The sequence below is a fragment of the Solea senegalensis genome, linkage group LG14 (assembly GCF_019176455.1).
Source record: "Solea senegalensis isolate Sse05_10M linkage group LG14, IFAPA_SoseM_1, whole genome shotgun sequence".
In the NCBI taxonomy this organism is placed as follows: Eukaryota; Metazoa; Chordata; class Actinopteri; order Pleuronectiformes; family Soleidae; genus Solea; species Solea senegalensis.
In genome coordinates, this window is record NC_058034.1 from 21224848 (window position 1) to 21242922 (window position 18075).

At 40.6% G+C, this 18075-nt stretch overlaps 1 protein-coding gene across 1 annotated transcript in view; it reads right to left on the reverse strand.

The window, feature by feature from the left end:
• Window positions 1–18075, reverse strand: part of ptprfa (protein tyrosine phosphatase receptor type Fa) — a 243935-nt gene that overhangs the window by 202687 nt on the left and 23173 nt on the right. Inside the window, exon 2 of the mRNA XM_044043825.1 lies at window positions 13782–13956. Coding sequence (XP_043899760.1) covers window positions 13782–13875 — 94 coding nt within the window. The 5' untranslated portion in view covers window positions 13876–13956. The remainder of the gene's footprint in view (window positions 1–13781; window positions 13957–18075) is intronic.

Sequence of the window (18075 nt, forward strand, 5' to 3'; positions counted from 1 at the left end):
TGATAATCCATATGTCAAACCCCGGCCTTAAGTCAAGATGTAGCTTTGCGTTCTCGCGAACCAATCGATTTACAGAGTGAACGGGCAGACTGCCAAACACAGACGCCGCAATCTATTCAACTGTGAACTGAGGAACAGGCAGACTGAGGTATGAACAGCACAACAGTCAATGACAACAGTTCAATAAGTCTTCACTGAATAATTTCTCCAATTAGCTAAGCCTGAGTAGTTCATCATACATTAGAGTGAGGTTCTCAAGTGCAGGCTGTTGCCCGCAGAAACCTCCTCTCACTAAACAAGCTCCTGAGACAGTGAAAGCACCGCAGAGGTTCTAACATAATTAAAAGCTACGAATTTAAGTCACACTCTGAGATTATTCACCTTCCTGTTTTCCCCCCATAATCTAACGGTCACAAGAAGAGAGCCATCCGAGCTGAGTCAGTAACCTTTACATCCGTTTGGAGAGCTCCACGCTGCCACACTAAATAATACGTTGTTTTCTACGGCTCTCCTTGTTCACGACCCGCAAAATTGCCTCCCACACCCAAGTGTGGTAGCGGTGCCCTCACACCACATAAAAGCAGGAAGGCGGGAGGCAAAGAAACGGGGAATAACAGATTCTATTCTGCCGGTCATTATGTGGACGTGGCTCTGGGACACAGCAAGTCCAAAGACAGGCGAGGGAAGGTTATAGAGCATGGTCGCCATAAAGTCAGCCTTGGCTGGATGACAACATTTTTGAGGGCTTGAATATAAATGTTTGTGTCGTGAAGTTGCAGTATTGACTCTCAGGTGCTACAGTAAAATAAAAAATAAAATAAAAACTGCTGCTCTCAGACCTGCACAAGTTTTCCAGAAATGAGTGAAATCTCAAGAAGCTCCAGATAATTTGCAGTGAGTGACTGTTGGCTGGACGTTTTCAGATTCAGACAACTTTTTTGATTCATTTGCAGGTCATTCCCAGCTACAATCACACAAACAACAATCAATAGGTTTCACGTCAAAGGCGCAGATCTGCAATCAGTGAGGCCCTGTTTCCACCGCGGAGCAGGTTGAAACGGTTCTCTCTCAGCTGGCACGCTTTTCCACCGAACGGTGTTTGGGCCAGATGTTGACAGCTGCGTGCGCTGCGTACACAGCCGTCATACCTCATTTCCACAGAGAGGAAGAGCATGACACGATAAACAAAGGGTAACAACGGAGGACATCCAACAGTCCATGTTCGTTCATGTGTTTGACGAGCTTTGTGTTTCGTGGTTCTTTTCTCTGTCGACCAATCAGTGGACTCCAGTGGAAAGAAGGTTAAGACAGATAAGGAAGAAATCCAACAACTAAAACAAGACAAACAGACAATCATGTCGTCTGTCCTTTTTTATGACCACAATGAGAGTTTAGTAACGTGATAGCAGGAGGAATGAGGATTTTATTGGATATCTATTGGTGGATCTTGACGACACATGATCTCGGCAGCCTAAAGGCATCACCATGAACTCAAAAGGCAAAAAAAACATGATTAGACTGGTTGATAATATTCTTGCCTTCTTTATTACCTGTTTTTCGCCAAAGGCAGCAAAAGTCTCTCTCTGCCACTGACTCCAATTATCTTCCCGCAAACTTTGACAATCACATACCGACTGTATTTTTAAAGCGTGATACATTGATCCAACAGATGAAAGATTTATTGGCAAGACTTTTGATGAGTTACTTGACATTAGAAGCTCCCGCATCAAATTGATTCTCTGTTGTTCGTGACAGCGAAACATCTGGATGTCTTCACCATATATGACACCAGCTTTATGTTCAGTTTTCTTCTCCTCCTCCTGCTGTTATGAATGCACCTGCTGCATTCATCATACGTGTATACGTCTCACGCTAAAAAGCAGCTCGAAACAAGTACAGCATTAAAACCAAGGAGGAAGGTTTTTAAGATTATGATCAGTAAAAATCAATGTCAGCTCTCTTTCACAGACACAGTTCACTGGAGAATCACCGGGCTTTCATTACACGCTAAGTGTCTCAGGAACCACGCTGATAATACTTAACCTCGTGGCCTTGAGCACCTTGAGCACTTAAGTACATGTTACCACCAGTTGTTAGAAAAGTAAATGGATAACATTTCCTCGGACTGACAGGGAAGAGTCTCTCTATCTAACGTTCTGCTCTTTTAAGGTTTTCACATCTGTATGTGCACAGAGGTTCCTTCCATCGACTTGGATGACCATGAGCACACCCCCAGTTTGAGTCCTGGAAAGTGTTGTGCTACAGGGAGCGACTCCGGCCGTACATGTTGTCTCTCTGAGTCAGTCAAAAAAGAGTCAACAAATAAAGTGGTCGCCATAGAAACTAGAAACGCTTGAGGTCACATGAGGAAATTGGCTGCCAAACACACACACACACACATATGTACAAATGAGTGCTCAAAGAGTACAAGGACTTACTAAAGAGAGGAGAGGAAAACCCCTGGTGAGAATTGGCCACTACTGGAATGGAATGTGAGATCAAATACGTACGTATGAAATGTGAGTCTGATGCCGAAACCTCATTAAAGTATGAACAGGAAGCACAGGCGTGTAGCCACATGTGGAACCCTGCAAATATTACTGCACCTGTACCTTACGGTGGACTCACACCTACGCACTGCTTTGAGGGAAGTTATCAGGGCAGTGTCGGTCACGGATATGACTGCAATGTTGCTAAAACAGAAGGTTGGATGAATTTTGTCTCACATTGTAGTCCTATAAACACGTCATCCTGACTCAGAACTGTCTTTGTCTACAATTATAATGTACTGTACATCTGGTCCTTTCTTATGTCTCTACCTCACCTCCCTTCTGTCCTTTCTCTCCCTCCTTTCTGTCCCCCATTTTTCCTTTCACCCCAACCTGTCTTGGCAGATGGCCACACATCTTTGAGTCTGGTTCTGTCAGAGGTTTTTTCTCTCCACTGATGCCTAGTGTTTGCTCATTGTGTGAATTGTTGGGTTTCTCTGCTCTCCATGATGTTGTCTAGTACAGAGACTTGAGATAATGTATGTTGTGATTCGGCGCTATAAAGATAAAATTGAATTGAATTGAATTTAAAAAAAAGTCGGCAGTGGGGAGAACAAATTTGGGAGTTCTCCATTACGTCCAGTAGTAGTTTTGGAGCAAGACACACAATTGTGATTTGATTGGCTCTAACTTTCAGACAATAATACTACTTTTCTGTGTCTACATTATCTCAGGGCACCTCATATTGTGAGGTCATGACCTTACGAATATTACAGAGAAACCCAACAGGAACACAAAGATCAAGCACTAGGCAACAGTGCAGAGACAATAGACCCTTTTAACAGGAAGAGATCTCCGACAGCACCGGACTCAGAGAGTTTGGCCATCTGCCTCGACCGGTTGGGGTAGGAGAGAGGAGATAAACAAGGAAGAGAAGAGGGGTTTCGTGAAGGAGTTGGGTGGGTCAAAGAAGAATGGACAGAAGGAGATACTGTCAATATATTTGAGACGTGATTCAGTTGACTCCTCCACCACATACATACATGTGTGTGTGTGTGTGCTTGAGCCATTAACTGTCCTAAGATCATTTGATTTAAATTATGCTCAAAGGTGATTATGGAATAATTGATCAATAACCGTTTAAAATTCCGGCTTCATGAACCTTTAATGTGTCAGTAATCACCACAGGCCACTAAACACCAGCCCACTTGTTGGTGTAATCTGAATGAAAATGAGTGTGTGTTACAATGTAAATATAATCCAGTTTATCGCAGTTTATGCTGCCACTCTCTGGTACTTTCACTGATCTCTATACATTAAGAGCTACACATGTGATCTGCTGTCTCTCAGCAAAGACACAACAAAGATTTAGGATTAATTTTCAAATGTGACGTGGGAGACCACAGAGACAATGGACTTTGTAACTGTAAAAACTGTGGATGAAGTCATGGCTGAGAAGACAGCATCAACTTCTAAAGAAAAGTATGCAACATCCATTTCCCGGTTGATTTGCTACCCACTGGTTTTATAGGCGCAACGCGATATTATCGCGATATTTAAATCATGATACTATATAAGACATTTAAGACCCAGAGTTGGGAAATTTAAAATGTCACAGCAGCAAAGACAAGTAATAAACGTACAATAGTACAAAAAAGAAAATGAACAATAAGACAATAGAAAGGTAAAAAAGAATGTCCATTATAGACATTATCACGATATTTAAGTCACAACGCGAGATTATCGAAATATTGAAAAATACTAAGTATTTATCACATTTTGTGATTGAATCACGCAACAGCTCTAGTGAGAGTGAGCACTTGGCACCATCTAGTGGACGGAAATATCAATTGATTTTTTTATGCTAATCAAAGGGTCATGACTGAGAAGACTAAATCAACAAGTTATGGTAAGAAAAGTACGCAAGATCTGTTTCTCTCATTGGTTTTGTAGACATATCCAACATGTGTAGACTCCGATGAGGTCTGTTAATCCCTCACACTGTAGGATAATTTGGCCAGATAATCTGTTCAAATCAGCCTAAAATCCTTTTGTGTGGGAGGCGGGGCACAGAAAAATTCTGCAAAGCGACGCTAACTGAGACAGCTGGGACCACGTCAAACTTTTACTTCCTCGGTCTTGGTCTTGTCTCAGTCTCGACCCATCAAAGTCTTGGTCTTGTCTCGCTCTCGACCCGTCAAAGTCTTGGTCTTGTCTCGCTCGGTCTTGTCTGGTCTCGACCCGTCAAAGTCTTAGTCTTGTCTACTCTCGACCCCTTAAAGTCTTGGTCTTGTCTCGGTCTCGACCCGTCAAAGTCTTGGTCTTGTCTCGCTCTCGACCCGTCAAAGTCTTGGTCTTGTCTCGGTCTCGACCCGTCAAAGTCTTGGTCTTGTCTCGCTCTCAACCCCTTAAAGTCTTGGTCTTGTCTTGGTCTCGATACACTGTGGTCTTGGTCTCGACTTGGTCTCGGTTTAGGTGGTCTTGACTATAACACTACTGACCAGAGAAGGGTCTAAAAAACTCCAGATCAATGACAATCCAAAATACTTGTCAATTCATCTTATACTGTTTTGTATTTATAACACGAGTCATATCATGTTTTTATAGAGTTGAATGAAAAGACTATTTGTGTTGCAGGTTTAAAAACTACTAAAGATTAGAAATGTGTACCTTACATCTTTTTTTTTTTTACAAACGTCTATTAATAAAAACGTGATACAGTAACTTTTTTTTACAAGGACAGTACCTGTTCATTAACAGGAGTTATTCATTTATTTATTTATTTATTCATTCATTCACGTTTTTTCCCGTCTTTGGCTCGTGTCACGACTTCAGGGCCAAACAAGGATAAAAATTCAATTTCATATTTTATGTATTCCTTGATATAATTCACTCATCACACAGACACATAAACGTGGCTGATGAGTGAAAAAGAAAAAAAAAAAATCCCCCCCGGGTCTAAATTATTGGAAGGTGAATGTTGGGTTTTTTTGTTTTTTTTTTGCATCCTTGCAATAATGTTGTAAAGATGAAAGCAGTTGAGGGTGATTTGTTATACGGTTCTGATCTAGCAAAAAATGTCATGGTTGTCTTGGGCTCAGGTGTCATCTCGATGCTGTGCAGAGTTTTTAATAAGTACCTGGCTGTGGATTTATGAGTTCTGGGCTGTTTGTTGGCCTGAAGCACAGGAACAGCTCCTGTTGGCCATGTAAGCAGCAGCAGTCTGGTGACTGTGCGTGGATCCATTTGAAGTGCAGCGTCGGTATTTGTAGTTTTGTTTCCCGCTGTCAAACAAAACTATAGTGCAGTCCCCGCACTTCAGGCTAAAGAGACGAACACTATCATTTCATTTCATATGTGCATCTTGTGGATGTCGACTTAGTAGTTACTAAGACAATGTTCTCAAATGTACACAAACCAAAACAAATCACTTTCAGTGATTAAATTTGTTATGTTGGTGCCAAGAAACCAGAACTATTCACATTGAAGAAGCTGAGAAAACTGTGGACGATTCATTTAGTTGTCAATTTAAAAATCCATTACTTGTTGCAGCTCTTGTAAGAATTTTAACAAAGTGTTCCCATTCATAAACAGTCATGAAATAAGGTTGTGGGGAGAAGTCTGGTTTCTTTGCTCCATAAAACAAAGAAATCATTAAAACTAATTCATTTTGGTTTGTGGACAAAAAACATCATAATTTTTTAGGTTTGGGAAACCAAACAATCAAGAAGATTAATCAAGAAAAACATCTACATGTTTCTAATGGATGGTTTAAAATAATGAGTCTTATGGCCTTTACGTTTAAAATATTATAAAAAGAGTTCACACGATATGTCTATCAGCTCAACACGACTCTGTTTTTCAAAATAGTGGCGTTTATGTCGTGTCATGTGACCGACACTGCACACAGGAAGTGATTAATTCTATGTCAAGACAGACGGAGGCAACAGGAACATTGTGCTAGTAAAGCAAGATGACAGAAAACAGCACGGGTGGAAATCCCCAGAAACACCATGATGTGATGTTATCACGATATTTAAGTCACGATACGATATTATCACGATATTTAAGTCACGAGACGATATTATCACAATATTTATGTCAGGATACGATATTTTCATGATATTTATGTCAGGATGTGATATTATCATGATATCTATGTCAGGATACAATATTTTCACGATGTTTATGTCAGGATACGATATTATCATGATATTTACGTCAGGATATGATATTATCACGATATTTATGTCAGGATACGATATTATCATGATATTTAAGTCAGGATATGATATTATCATGATATTTATGTCAGAACACGATATCACAATATTTACATCAGGATACGATATTATCACAATATTTACGTCAGGACACAATATCACGATATTTACGTCAGGATACGATATGATCACGATATTTACGTCAGGACACGATATCACGATATTTACGTCAGGATACGATATTATCATGATATTTACGTCAGGATATCATATTAACACGATATTTACGTCAGGATATGATATTATCACGATATTTACATCAGGGTTCAATATTATCACGATATTTACGTCAGGATACGTTATTTTCACGATATTTAAGTTACAACACAATATTATTGCGACATTTAAGACACTATATGATATTATCACGATATAAAAAGGCACAATATGTCATTATCACGATAAGTCATGATATGATATCCTGCTCTGCTGCTTAATACACACACTGAAGTTGTTCACCCACGCTTTTAAGCTTTTTGAAAACTTGACAGGTTTGATATTTACTTCAGTGTTGGGTGTTTTTAATACAGGCAGTCAATAAATAAACCTTTCCCAAATAAAACATGGATTATTGTGTGCTTATTAAATCTCCTACAACAATCAAACATCCTCTCTTGATTTCTTTTCTTCAGTTTTTTTTTTTTTTTTCCTGAGTAGACAAGTAGAGTCAAGAGATGTGTGGAGAAGAATTGGTTCTCAGCATCATTATGAGGCGAGGATGAGCTGCAGAGATAATAAAGCTCTGCCTCTCTCACGGAGAATAACGACCCCCTGGAGAGCTGCTCATTTAACATGTGAACAGCTCTCGCAGACAGATGTGCGGCTACATTGTTCTGACACGTGCACAGGCGTCGTGTGATGAACTGTACTCAATCACAATTTACAGTTTTATATTCCTGGTGTTTGCACAGGCGGCGATCTCCACTCATCACACGCCGGTGATTGTTCCTTGAACTGAATTAGCACGCGACACGAGTGCGTGTTACACTTGTGTGATGAAGCGCACAAACAGGAAAATCACCATTAGCTTCAATACGAGGTAGCCAAATGACAAAAGGCTAATTACCACTGAATGTTTACCTATTGCTTTATTGCCTTGTTGTATTACTCCATGATGCTTGTGTCAACAGTCTGGTCAGTAGGGGGCGGTAAAGTGGAGAAAACAATCCTTTGTGAGATAAAGCAACTGTTAAATGGTCTGTATTTATATTTCTCGTCTGGATGACAACCCAAAGCTGCCCATTCACACGCTGCCAGCAGGTTAATTGTCTTGCCCAAGGACACGTCGGCATGTAGACTACAATGGGGAGCTGGCAATTGAACCCACAACCGTCAGGTTGAAAGACAACTTGCGCTACCACTGAGCTACCGTTGCCCTGTAGAGCGTTATGAACTTAAAATTATATCATATTATTCTGTCATAATGTCGCAATAGCCTTTTTCGGGACAGAATTTCACAGAATTTCAAAATGAAAGTGCTTTCTTTCAATATGGAAAATAAAAGCTGGTAATTAAATAAACATGCAAAAATAATTTAGAATAATAATTAGATATATAATAAATGATAAGTCACGTTAAATAGATTTTTGAGACCTCTGGTCAACAGTTTATGTTGCCATGATGCCATTGAAATGGATAGTTCAGGTACTGACATAATCAGCACTGACTGCCCTGTGTGAGGTGTTTCCATGACGGAACGGTTCAGTTTGGTACATTATGGTACGGTTTGGAATGGATAGCCTGGGTGAGGCTTACATTTCCACTGAGAACAGTACCTTTAATTGGTAGATGGGTGTAAGCCGCGCCTGATGGTCACGTCAGCGAGATACGTAGAGTGACATTGCACCATTTTAAGAACATCTTAAACTGTAGCTTTGTCTCACTATTACATGGACATTTTTGACTAGAAACTAACATTTACGTTGCTCTGTAAATTAACTCCCCAAGAGGAAAATCAGCTGTTTTATATTACGGCTCAGGAGCTGCTTCCTCCATCAGTTAAGTTCAAATATGTTGTTTTCTGACTTCTGTGTTTGGATTTGGACTAAAGTGGCAGAAACAGAGGAACAGCTAATGGACTTGGACTTTGGAATGGAAAAAAAGTAATCTCAGTGCGAGATAAAGCAGCAAATATATTGTTAAAATATCATCATGTTATGTGGCTAAAATCCGATTCTTGAGCGATGGTTTTACTGCGATCGAGCCTCCATGTCTCAGTCTGGTTGTCGTCACATGTTTTTGGCTTCATGGATCAATAATCCAACTTTTATTACCTTTCTGCATCACACAAGTCAAATAAACACGGAGAGAACTTGACTCCTGTGTCTTCTTATAGACTCCACTTACAGCCTTGGGGGAAATCTGGCCTGTGACAGGAGACTTTGACCAATCACAGGACAGTTCAGACACAGACGATGCTCTCTGATAAAAAAAAAAAAAAAAATGTCTGGGTTGATTTCAGGACAGCGGAGACAGATCTTTGGCAACACATGCACAAACCTGTGTGTTCCAACTTTTGATTGATCACGAATTCTGAGCGTGTGATCGTTTAAACAACCTGTTTCAGTCGGGGGTTCAGAAAGGTTTAATATAGTGTCTGTGAGGATTTTATAAAATCACAACTCAGACTTGGAAATTAATGATCCCCATTTTCTCCCGAGTGCAGACGGCTCACACTGGAAGGTTACTGCTGACGCCGCAGCCCTGAGATGAATTCCTCGCCGCTGAATTATAGAGGGAAATTACACAGTGTGTTCATTGCAGCCATAAAACTACTGGCCCCGATAATGAACCTGTTGATCAGAAACACTGCCCTCTGAGGATCCCAGCAAACCCCCACCCCTCCACCTTTGAGGCGGAGCCTGGCCGACTTACTGACAACTGCTCCCGTTGTGTATCAACTGGAAGTCTTGAGGCATTTTGGCCAAAATAAGAATAGATAATAAACTCCTTTTATTTGTGTAAAGAGTCTCAATGTTCTTCCTCTCTGACTTACAGCTGCTGCATGAACCTTTGTGGTCTTAGCGAGGCTGAAGCCTGAAGGAGATCAGGTTTTCAAAGTTGCAGCCCCGACATTAGACAGACCTCTCTGACTGTCTGCTTTTAAATCTTGCTTTTTTTCACCTGCTGGAAACAGTGTAAGATGTTCTGCACTCTGTCTGAGAGAGGTTGTTATCGAAGCATGTGTTTTTATGTCCTTTTATTTATTAGGGCCCAAGCACGAAAGCCAAATGTGTTGAGGTTATTATTATTCCGTGGCTTTATGGTCAGTTATGAGGGGGTTGACATACAAACTGGAAACGTAGCATGGGGGTTAGGTATGATGCTTTGACACATGCACGCCCCCCCCGTGAAGGTGAAATGTGGATGGAGCAAGCCAAGACAAAGTTGCACCAGATTTCACAAAACTTGGTGGAGACATGTCACAGCCCAAGTCAACAAAGAAGTCAATTGGGGCCATGGCGTCAACTCAACAGGAAGTTAGCAAACTTTGTATTTGGCATCCATCTTGGCGATTGGCATGCTTCGTTTTAGTAGTGCACGGCGCTTTGGTCAACTGCTGTTGCTTTGTAACAGATTTGATTGTATTGAGGCCTTTGCATATAAATGTTAATGTGGAAAAATGGCACATATTGTGAATGACTTGGAAGTGGACACTTTGATTTCTCTCTATCTTTTTGGGTTGAAATCGTAAGAGCAGGTTTCCCCTAGGCCTGGTCGTAGCAATTCAGGGTTCGTTCGGGATTGGTCCAGATCTGAACAGCCATGAGGTGAACTATGTTGTGTTATTTGTAAGTTTAGTTGCTGTAAATGGTCCTAATGTTATATTTTGAGCACCCAAGTTAGCCACCGGCCAGGTGTCACAACTTTGTCACTTTGTTATTTTGCATTTCTTATTTTTGGTGTACTAAATAAAGCACAGAAATAATCCACAACAGAGTATTGTAACATTATGGATGCCAACTGTCATTAAACACCATTACTGACCAAAAGGGTAAAAAAAATCCAGCATTTGTAGCCCTGACAAAACTGAAATAAACCTAATCATTTCATTTGGACCCAACAGACTGATTCACTGACCCGAGCTGTTCAGTATGATAATGTTTATAAAGTGTGTGTAGAAAATGTGTTACTAACCACAATGCCAAGTTTGGAACATTAAAGGAGAATATTCTCTGCTCTGAGATGCTGAGTGAACGTGCTTTCTGTCCCTTCCATGACATTTCTCTTCTTCCTTGTTGTATGCCAGGTGTCCAACCATGAATGAAACATCACAGTGGTGGTAGTTTTTTTTCTGCCCTTCTTTTAGAGCAAACGTCTCGGTAAGAGTTCTTAGCAACCTTCACAGCTGTTGGAAGATCAGGTGAAAAGCCTACGGTCAAAGTTCACCCTCTCAGTGTGTTCACTTTTGGTGACCTTTTGTTCACTCTGTGTTTCAGGGTCTATTTTTGCTTCTGACTGGATTTTACCTGCTTCTGGTCCTTTTTGCTTTGGTTCTCTGGCTCTATTTTTTCTTCTATGACTCTGTTTTTTCTGTTGTTACCTAAAACACAGCAAACTTGCAATAAAATCCGGTCAATTAGTAAAACATATCCTTTAAATCTGCACTTTATAAAGTAATGGATGGAGTATAGAGATTATGAATCGCTATGAATCATCTACAGCCTCTCAGTAATGCTCTTAGTAACGCCTGAGAGCACTGACTCTTTTAAACTCTTTTATGAATGACTCATTGTTTGTAATGGGATAATAAAATATGTACATTGTGACAGGAAACATCATCTGAATCTACACTTATCCGCGGCCGCTGTTATCAGCACACAGCACACACACTAATCCTCTGCAGATCATCTGGAATTATCCACATGTAGAACATTTCTTTGCCTCCATCGCAGCTGATTGTGGTTTCTCATTTTAATTGTAATGTGTCTTCCCGGGGGCCGGACTTGGTTAAGTAACTGCTGTCGGCCGCGTACGAGGTCAAATCCATTTCCCCGTCTGACTGATCTAATATGGGATTCTGTTTTCTTAACGTTCCTCCTCAACCTCTCACCTCTACACCCGGTGCCCTCTCCAGAATCCATGTTGCCGACTTCATTCAATGAGATTCTCTTGGGTGAACCCATGAGTCATTATTGTGTTAGCCAGGGTCTGGTCCTCTTTTTCTTTTTTTTTTAGTCTCCAAACCCGGCCGTGAACCCTATCTCTCCGAGTCAGTGCTCATTACAGGAGCAGCATGTCGCTCTTCCTGTTCACATCATGGGATGTAGAGACAAACAGACTGTGTGTAGTGATGGATGGAACAGCCACAACCAACCATGGCTTCCATTATTTTCTTTTGCTTTTAATGAAGTCAGCCTCTGTCTTTGCAACAATAATGGCTTTGTCTCTCTAAAGTCAAGACTGCTGACTTAATCCAACTATTTTTTTCATTTCTGTCTTGAATAGGTAAGGGTTTGGCTCATGTGTAACAAATGTCAGCCAAGGAGAATGTACACAGGAGAAATAAATAAACCATTTCCTCAGGACAGATTATTACAAATACAAAAACCACAAAAATCCATCCAAAACATGCCTTCCAATCAAACATAGGTCCATAATCAAACACACGTGTACAAACTAACACGTGCCTTCCAATCAAATCCAAAAGTGCAATCTAACAAATGTCTACCAATCACATCTGAATCTTCTCTCCACTGACAGCAGCTCTCGCAGACTCAGAACAAGCGCAAAATGTGTTTTGTTTCTAGTTTGCTCGACTTTATCAGCGTACAGTGATAGATACACAGATATATTCATGTATTCATGCAATACAAAACTGGATGTGCTTGAATTTGAGGACACACACACACACACACACACACACAGGGGCAAAAATAGGCTGATTTTACAACAAAATAAACTTGAGAAGCACATCCAATAATTAATTTGCTGGTTGGTTGGACGGCCAATGCACTCATTAGAGTTGGGGTGTTTTTGACATGTTTCATGTTTTATGCATGTTATAAATCAAAACAACTTGATTTATAACATCAGTAAATATTTTCCTGAGGAGTTAATGGACTCAATAGCTAGTTTTAGCTCTAATTCAATAGAACATTGTGTAGATTTTATAAATAATAGTGAGAAGGTCACATACGAGGACACCAGTGTGATTGACAGCTGTCAAGTGAATCTGTGAAGCTTCAACCAGAAAACTATGACCAGTTTCATATTCATTCTGTTGTAAATAACTCTTTTTCTAACTCTTTTCTATTTTATCATTTAGCTATCTCTCTCTCTTTGTATGTATGTGCAAATTCCTAGTATTGTGTAAACTTTACCTGCCAATAAACCTCATTCTCGGTTTTTATTAACACTCTATTTGCTGCAATAACTTACAAATCAGTGACAAATGATACCTGAACAGGTGCTTTTTGTTTTTTTTAGTGCACTATAAATGTCATCAATTAAAGATTGTTGGGTTCTTTATCTATACATGGTATCATACAGTCTATATAGACGATACTACTGTATATACTATTTGGCCATGTTGAGTTATGTTCCCAAATGGTAACGGCATAGTTTTGAATTACAATTAATATTTGAATTATGACAGCACTTCCTGTTGGAGCCTATTTATGGCGATGCCACTTCCTGTATGGTCTCAAAAAAAAAAAATCATAGAAGCAGCGCTTTATCACCTCACACTTCAGCTTTGTGACAAAGTCTTAGTTGGACTGTTGTGTTCGTTGGCTAAGGCTAAGGTTTAGTTTGGTCTTTAGTCAGAGTTCATGCACCTGTTACAGAATAAACAGCCATGCATTCACATAACTAAAAACACGTTGTCATGTAACATAAACAAGGTTATCTCTCCTCATGCCTGAGTCTGGCACACACTAACACACACACACACGAGGCTTCCACCTGGCTGCCACCTCCTCACCTTTAATGGGCGGCCATATACACCAAAGCGTGACACCCATACACAACACTTTTACAAAGTCGCAGCGGCGACACGGGTACTCACTCTCTGATTGTGAGGGCAGCACCAGCCTGGTCAGCAGCAGGAGATGAAGAGCTCCCCTGGTGAGAGGCCACAGGCGTTTGAGTCTGACGTCCATGCTGTGACTGCTGCCGCTCGCCCCACTGGTCCTCACGCTGCTGCTGATTGGCGACGAGCTCACGCAATCATAGAGCGACACCTACAACGCAATCAGAGAGTGGGTGTTAAAGACGGGAGTGGTTATTACGCTTCATTGATTTACAGTGATTTAAAACACATTCTTCAGCTCAACAGCAGAGCAGCGGCCCAGTCTCACATCTACAGCAACGATTATTTTACAGATCGTTGGTCGTAGCTGTAGATTATACTTTGCATTCATCAATTTGTTATTTGGTGCATGAAATGTTGGAAAAAGGTTCTCCAGTTTGTCCAAAAACCAAAAGGACTGTCTTCAGTTTTAAAGATTTATTTGTTAACACAGAAAATATTCACATTTAACCTTAACCATAACCCTTTAAACAATTTAAATAATGGCTTGATAAGTGATTAATCGTCACTCATATAATCCTTTAGACCAGGAGTCTCAAACTCAGATTATCACGGGGCCAACAAGCATTTACTCTGGCCACTAGGGGGCCAGAGTAAATGGAAAAGAAAGAACTTTTCAGTGAGGGTGGGGAATACGAGCTAAACCCTTTAACACAGAGCGTAGTTTGCACCACTGTAGTTATGTAACATTTTGTGCTAGCAGGAAAATTCCAACAGTTTCTGAAAGCGGAGAAGTTGCACGTCAAAACCAATGTGTGGTTATTACGGTACTTTCACGGAGAAGCCGGAGAATCAGTGTCTTTATCACCAGAGATGGAAAAACAACTGTGCATAAGTTTCCATTCTGTGGCCTGTTTTCAAATTTCACACTTTTTAACATGCAGTAAATTGTAAATAACAATATCGAGATCGGAAGTTATTCTGGAAAAATGGGAAAAAGCACTTTTTGTGTTAAAGGGTTAAAAATATTTCAATATGAAACGAAATCACATTAATGTATTTATGATGCATCATTGGATTAGATTAGATTTTTTTTGTTTGTATCTATTGATTATCAAATAATCGCAATATTATTGGTATCATGGAGCATGTTTCGCATACCCTGTGATTCACCCCTATTTCTCAGCTCCATTGTAGAAAATAATGAGTGTATGGGACTGATTGCAGTATCTGTAGATACTCTAGTTTGTCATACAAGTATCAGACACGAGGAAGTGATATTGTGCCATTGCTAATGCTAATCATGGCACAACGTGGAAGCTGTTCATACATAAAAGAATAAGAATAAAAGCAGCAACCGCACTTTTAAAACCCACAAAAGATCAGGAAAGGATGTTTTAAAAAGGCTTCTTTATCGTTGCAATTCAAACGCACTGTGACAGGTGTAATGTGAGAGCGTCAGAGAGTTTGTGACGAGCGTCACTGAAGGTCCGCTCGCCCGCAGCAGAGCCCGCAGTGTGCTGAGTAACGCTTCTGTCTGTCCGCCCATTTCCACACACACACACACACACACACACACATACGCTGTCCCGCCATGGAGCATAAATCAGGCTTTTACACTCACAGGCCGCAGAGACGCCGCGACAAGGATTTACTCCAAATACAATATTGCAGGGAAGATTAAAACACTCCGTCTGCTGCAGTTACCGCAAACACTGCTCCCCACAGGCAAACATCGCCGCTGCTTTGTTTTAAGATAAGAACTGACGCACATTGACATGGTTATGGGGGTTTTGTATATGATGGAGCCCAGACCTCACACTTTTTATGTATGGTAATAATGTTGTAATAGGGAGGAAATGTAATGTTATTTTCTTTTCTTATTTTCGCTCTGCAGCAACTCAACTTAAATTAAATAAAATGTCATGTTAGTTTGATTATTTAAAACATGTTCAAATTTGTTCAGGGACAAACAAATGACTCTCCCACGACGCACCTGTGGGTCTCGAGCCAGTCTCTGTGAAACACTGCTGTAGCTGATGTTTCTATACCCACTTCCAAAATTCACAGAGAAAGTTGAACAATTAGAGAAAGTGTCACAGGGAGGGTTGAGACAAAGTTCGGGGACACTTCTCGGCGTCTCTGACAAGTCATTAGGCGCGTTGTGACAGGAAGTAGACGAGGAGCTCGACTTCCACCGCGTCTGCCGACAGCACCGCAGCCACTTTCACGCTCGTACATCACAACACACGTCCACAGAACCCCCCCCCGTCACTTCACCGTGACAATTACTTTACTCCTGCCGCATATATTAGACACAATCCACAGAAGAGAATAGAAGGTAACTACAGTCGCTGGAAAATGCAGCGCTGCTTCATAGAGTGATCAGAAAATGTCTTTATGAGTGCTGCTGCTGCTGCTGCTGCTGACGCTGAGTCATCATTCTCACAAAGTGACATGCGGCACCTTCAAAAGCACTGACTGCTCTATTATCACTCGCTTCCATTATATTTGTTCCCTACGCGACACAAACACACAAACTTGTGTGTGACTTGTAGAGCGGTCGTTTTGGGTGTCACTGAATCATTAGAATCAGTGGAATTGTACAGTATTTTCACTGAAGTCACTCCTAAGCTCCTCCCACCAGATGAGAAACACTTGGTTCACACTGACTTATTTTCCTATAGTTAGTTTTTTTTGCAGTGCCCAGATTTGGCTCCACAGATAAAATTGGCTGTTTTCCAATCAGAAGTTGGGGGTTCCAGTCCCAAACAACTCCCCTCCAGTGATTTTCAGATGGGTCCAGGGACTTTTGGAGTTCTTTGGCACACAGTTAGAGAAAATGATGATGTAAAAAATACAGGTATAACTTTTTAAATCAAATTAATTCAGAATTGTATAGATTACATTATATCTTGGAGGGGATATTTAACCCACTGCTTGTAGTTACCATCTTACATAAAAGTGACCAAATTCACCCTCATCTGTTAAGATGTCGCTGATATTTACGCAGGATTCAGCACAAGCTGATGACTGTCTGCTCCTCTTCTTCTTCTTCAGTCCTGCTTTGTTCAAGTGGTTCAACCCCTGTGATACTTATCTTAATAATAACTTGACTAAAATCCCCCCGCCATTTTTAATATCCAGTACAGTGGTAAAAGTCAAGCAGTGCCTGACAATAACCTGAAAATAGAACAATGATAGAGATGTTTTTCTGTCTTTTTATGGGATGGTAATTAGCACCAACTTTGTGAGGTGATCTAATGTATTATAATAATAATTATTATTATTACTCTGACACCCTTTTCCACCCACTTCTCCTCTCTTCACAGTTTCTTCCTTCTCTGACTGAGTGTGGTTCTGCTGGGAGTTTTATTTTCTTTGCTTTCAGACATTTCTCCTCTGGTCCTCATGAGAACGCAGCAAAAGGAACTCCAGAGAACACGCAGCAGATGACTGAGTGAGTGTCCTGCTTCCTGGATTTTCAGACGCCTCTCACCCTCTCACATCTCACTTAAAAAAACGCCCAAAAAATGTATCCTGCTGTGAACTCTTTCAAAGTGTCCAGAATCAGAGTTTGAGTCTGAAAACGCCTCAAGTATTTGCCGGTTGTGTGAATTGTTGTTTTATTTTTACACAAATTGAACAGAGAGCTGAAGCCTTCAATTGAAGATGATCACAAATTCAAGATCCGATCTGTCAGATTTCAGGAAAACACTCGTGACAGTTTCATTCAGTCACTTGGAATATTTCCAGGCCCTCCCTGAAAATCACATTATGCCAGTTTTTGGCCCTCAGTGCTTTTCGTACGCGACACTTTGATTTAGCGCAGAAACATCAGCCCGTAGCTTTCATTTTAAAAATAATAATTGATGTTTCCCTTCTGCAGTTCTGCAGCTGGCCTTATCTTTACAGCAGACAAACAGATATACAGTATACATACATATATATACATATATATATATACATATATATACATATATATATACATACACACACACACAGCTGGTGAAGTAAGTGGATAATTCAGCAGCTAAATAGCAGGATATTTCCCCTCGGAGTTTGGTAGAGACTTAGAAGAAAGGGTAAAGCTAAAAGAAAGCGGATATTGAACTGGCATTCATTAGGTGGACACAAACACCACTCTACATGAATGATTATGCTGTTCTGCAGCTGGAGAGTCTGTAAATAAGCAACTGTTTGTTCAGCAGAAGCACAAACACACACACACACAAGCCCCAAAAAAAGCTGTTAACGCGTCGTTTCCTTTTTGCCGCCGAGTGAACACAAGCGTCAGGCGTTGCAGGTCCAATATTTCAAACGACATCAG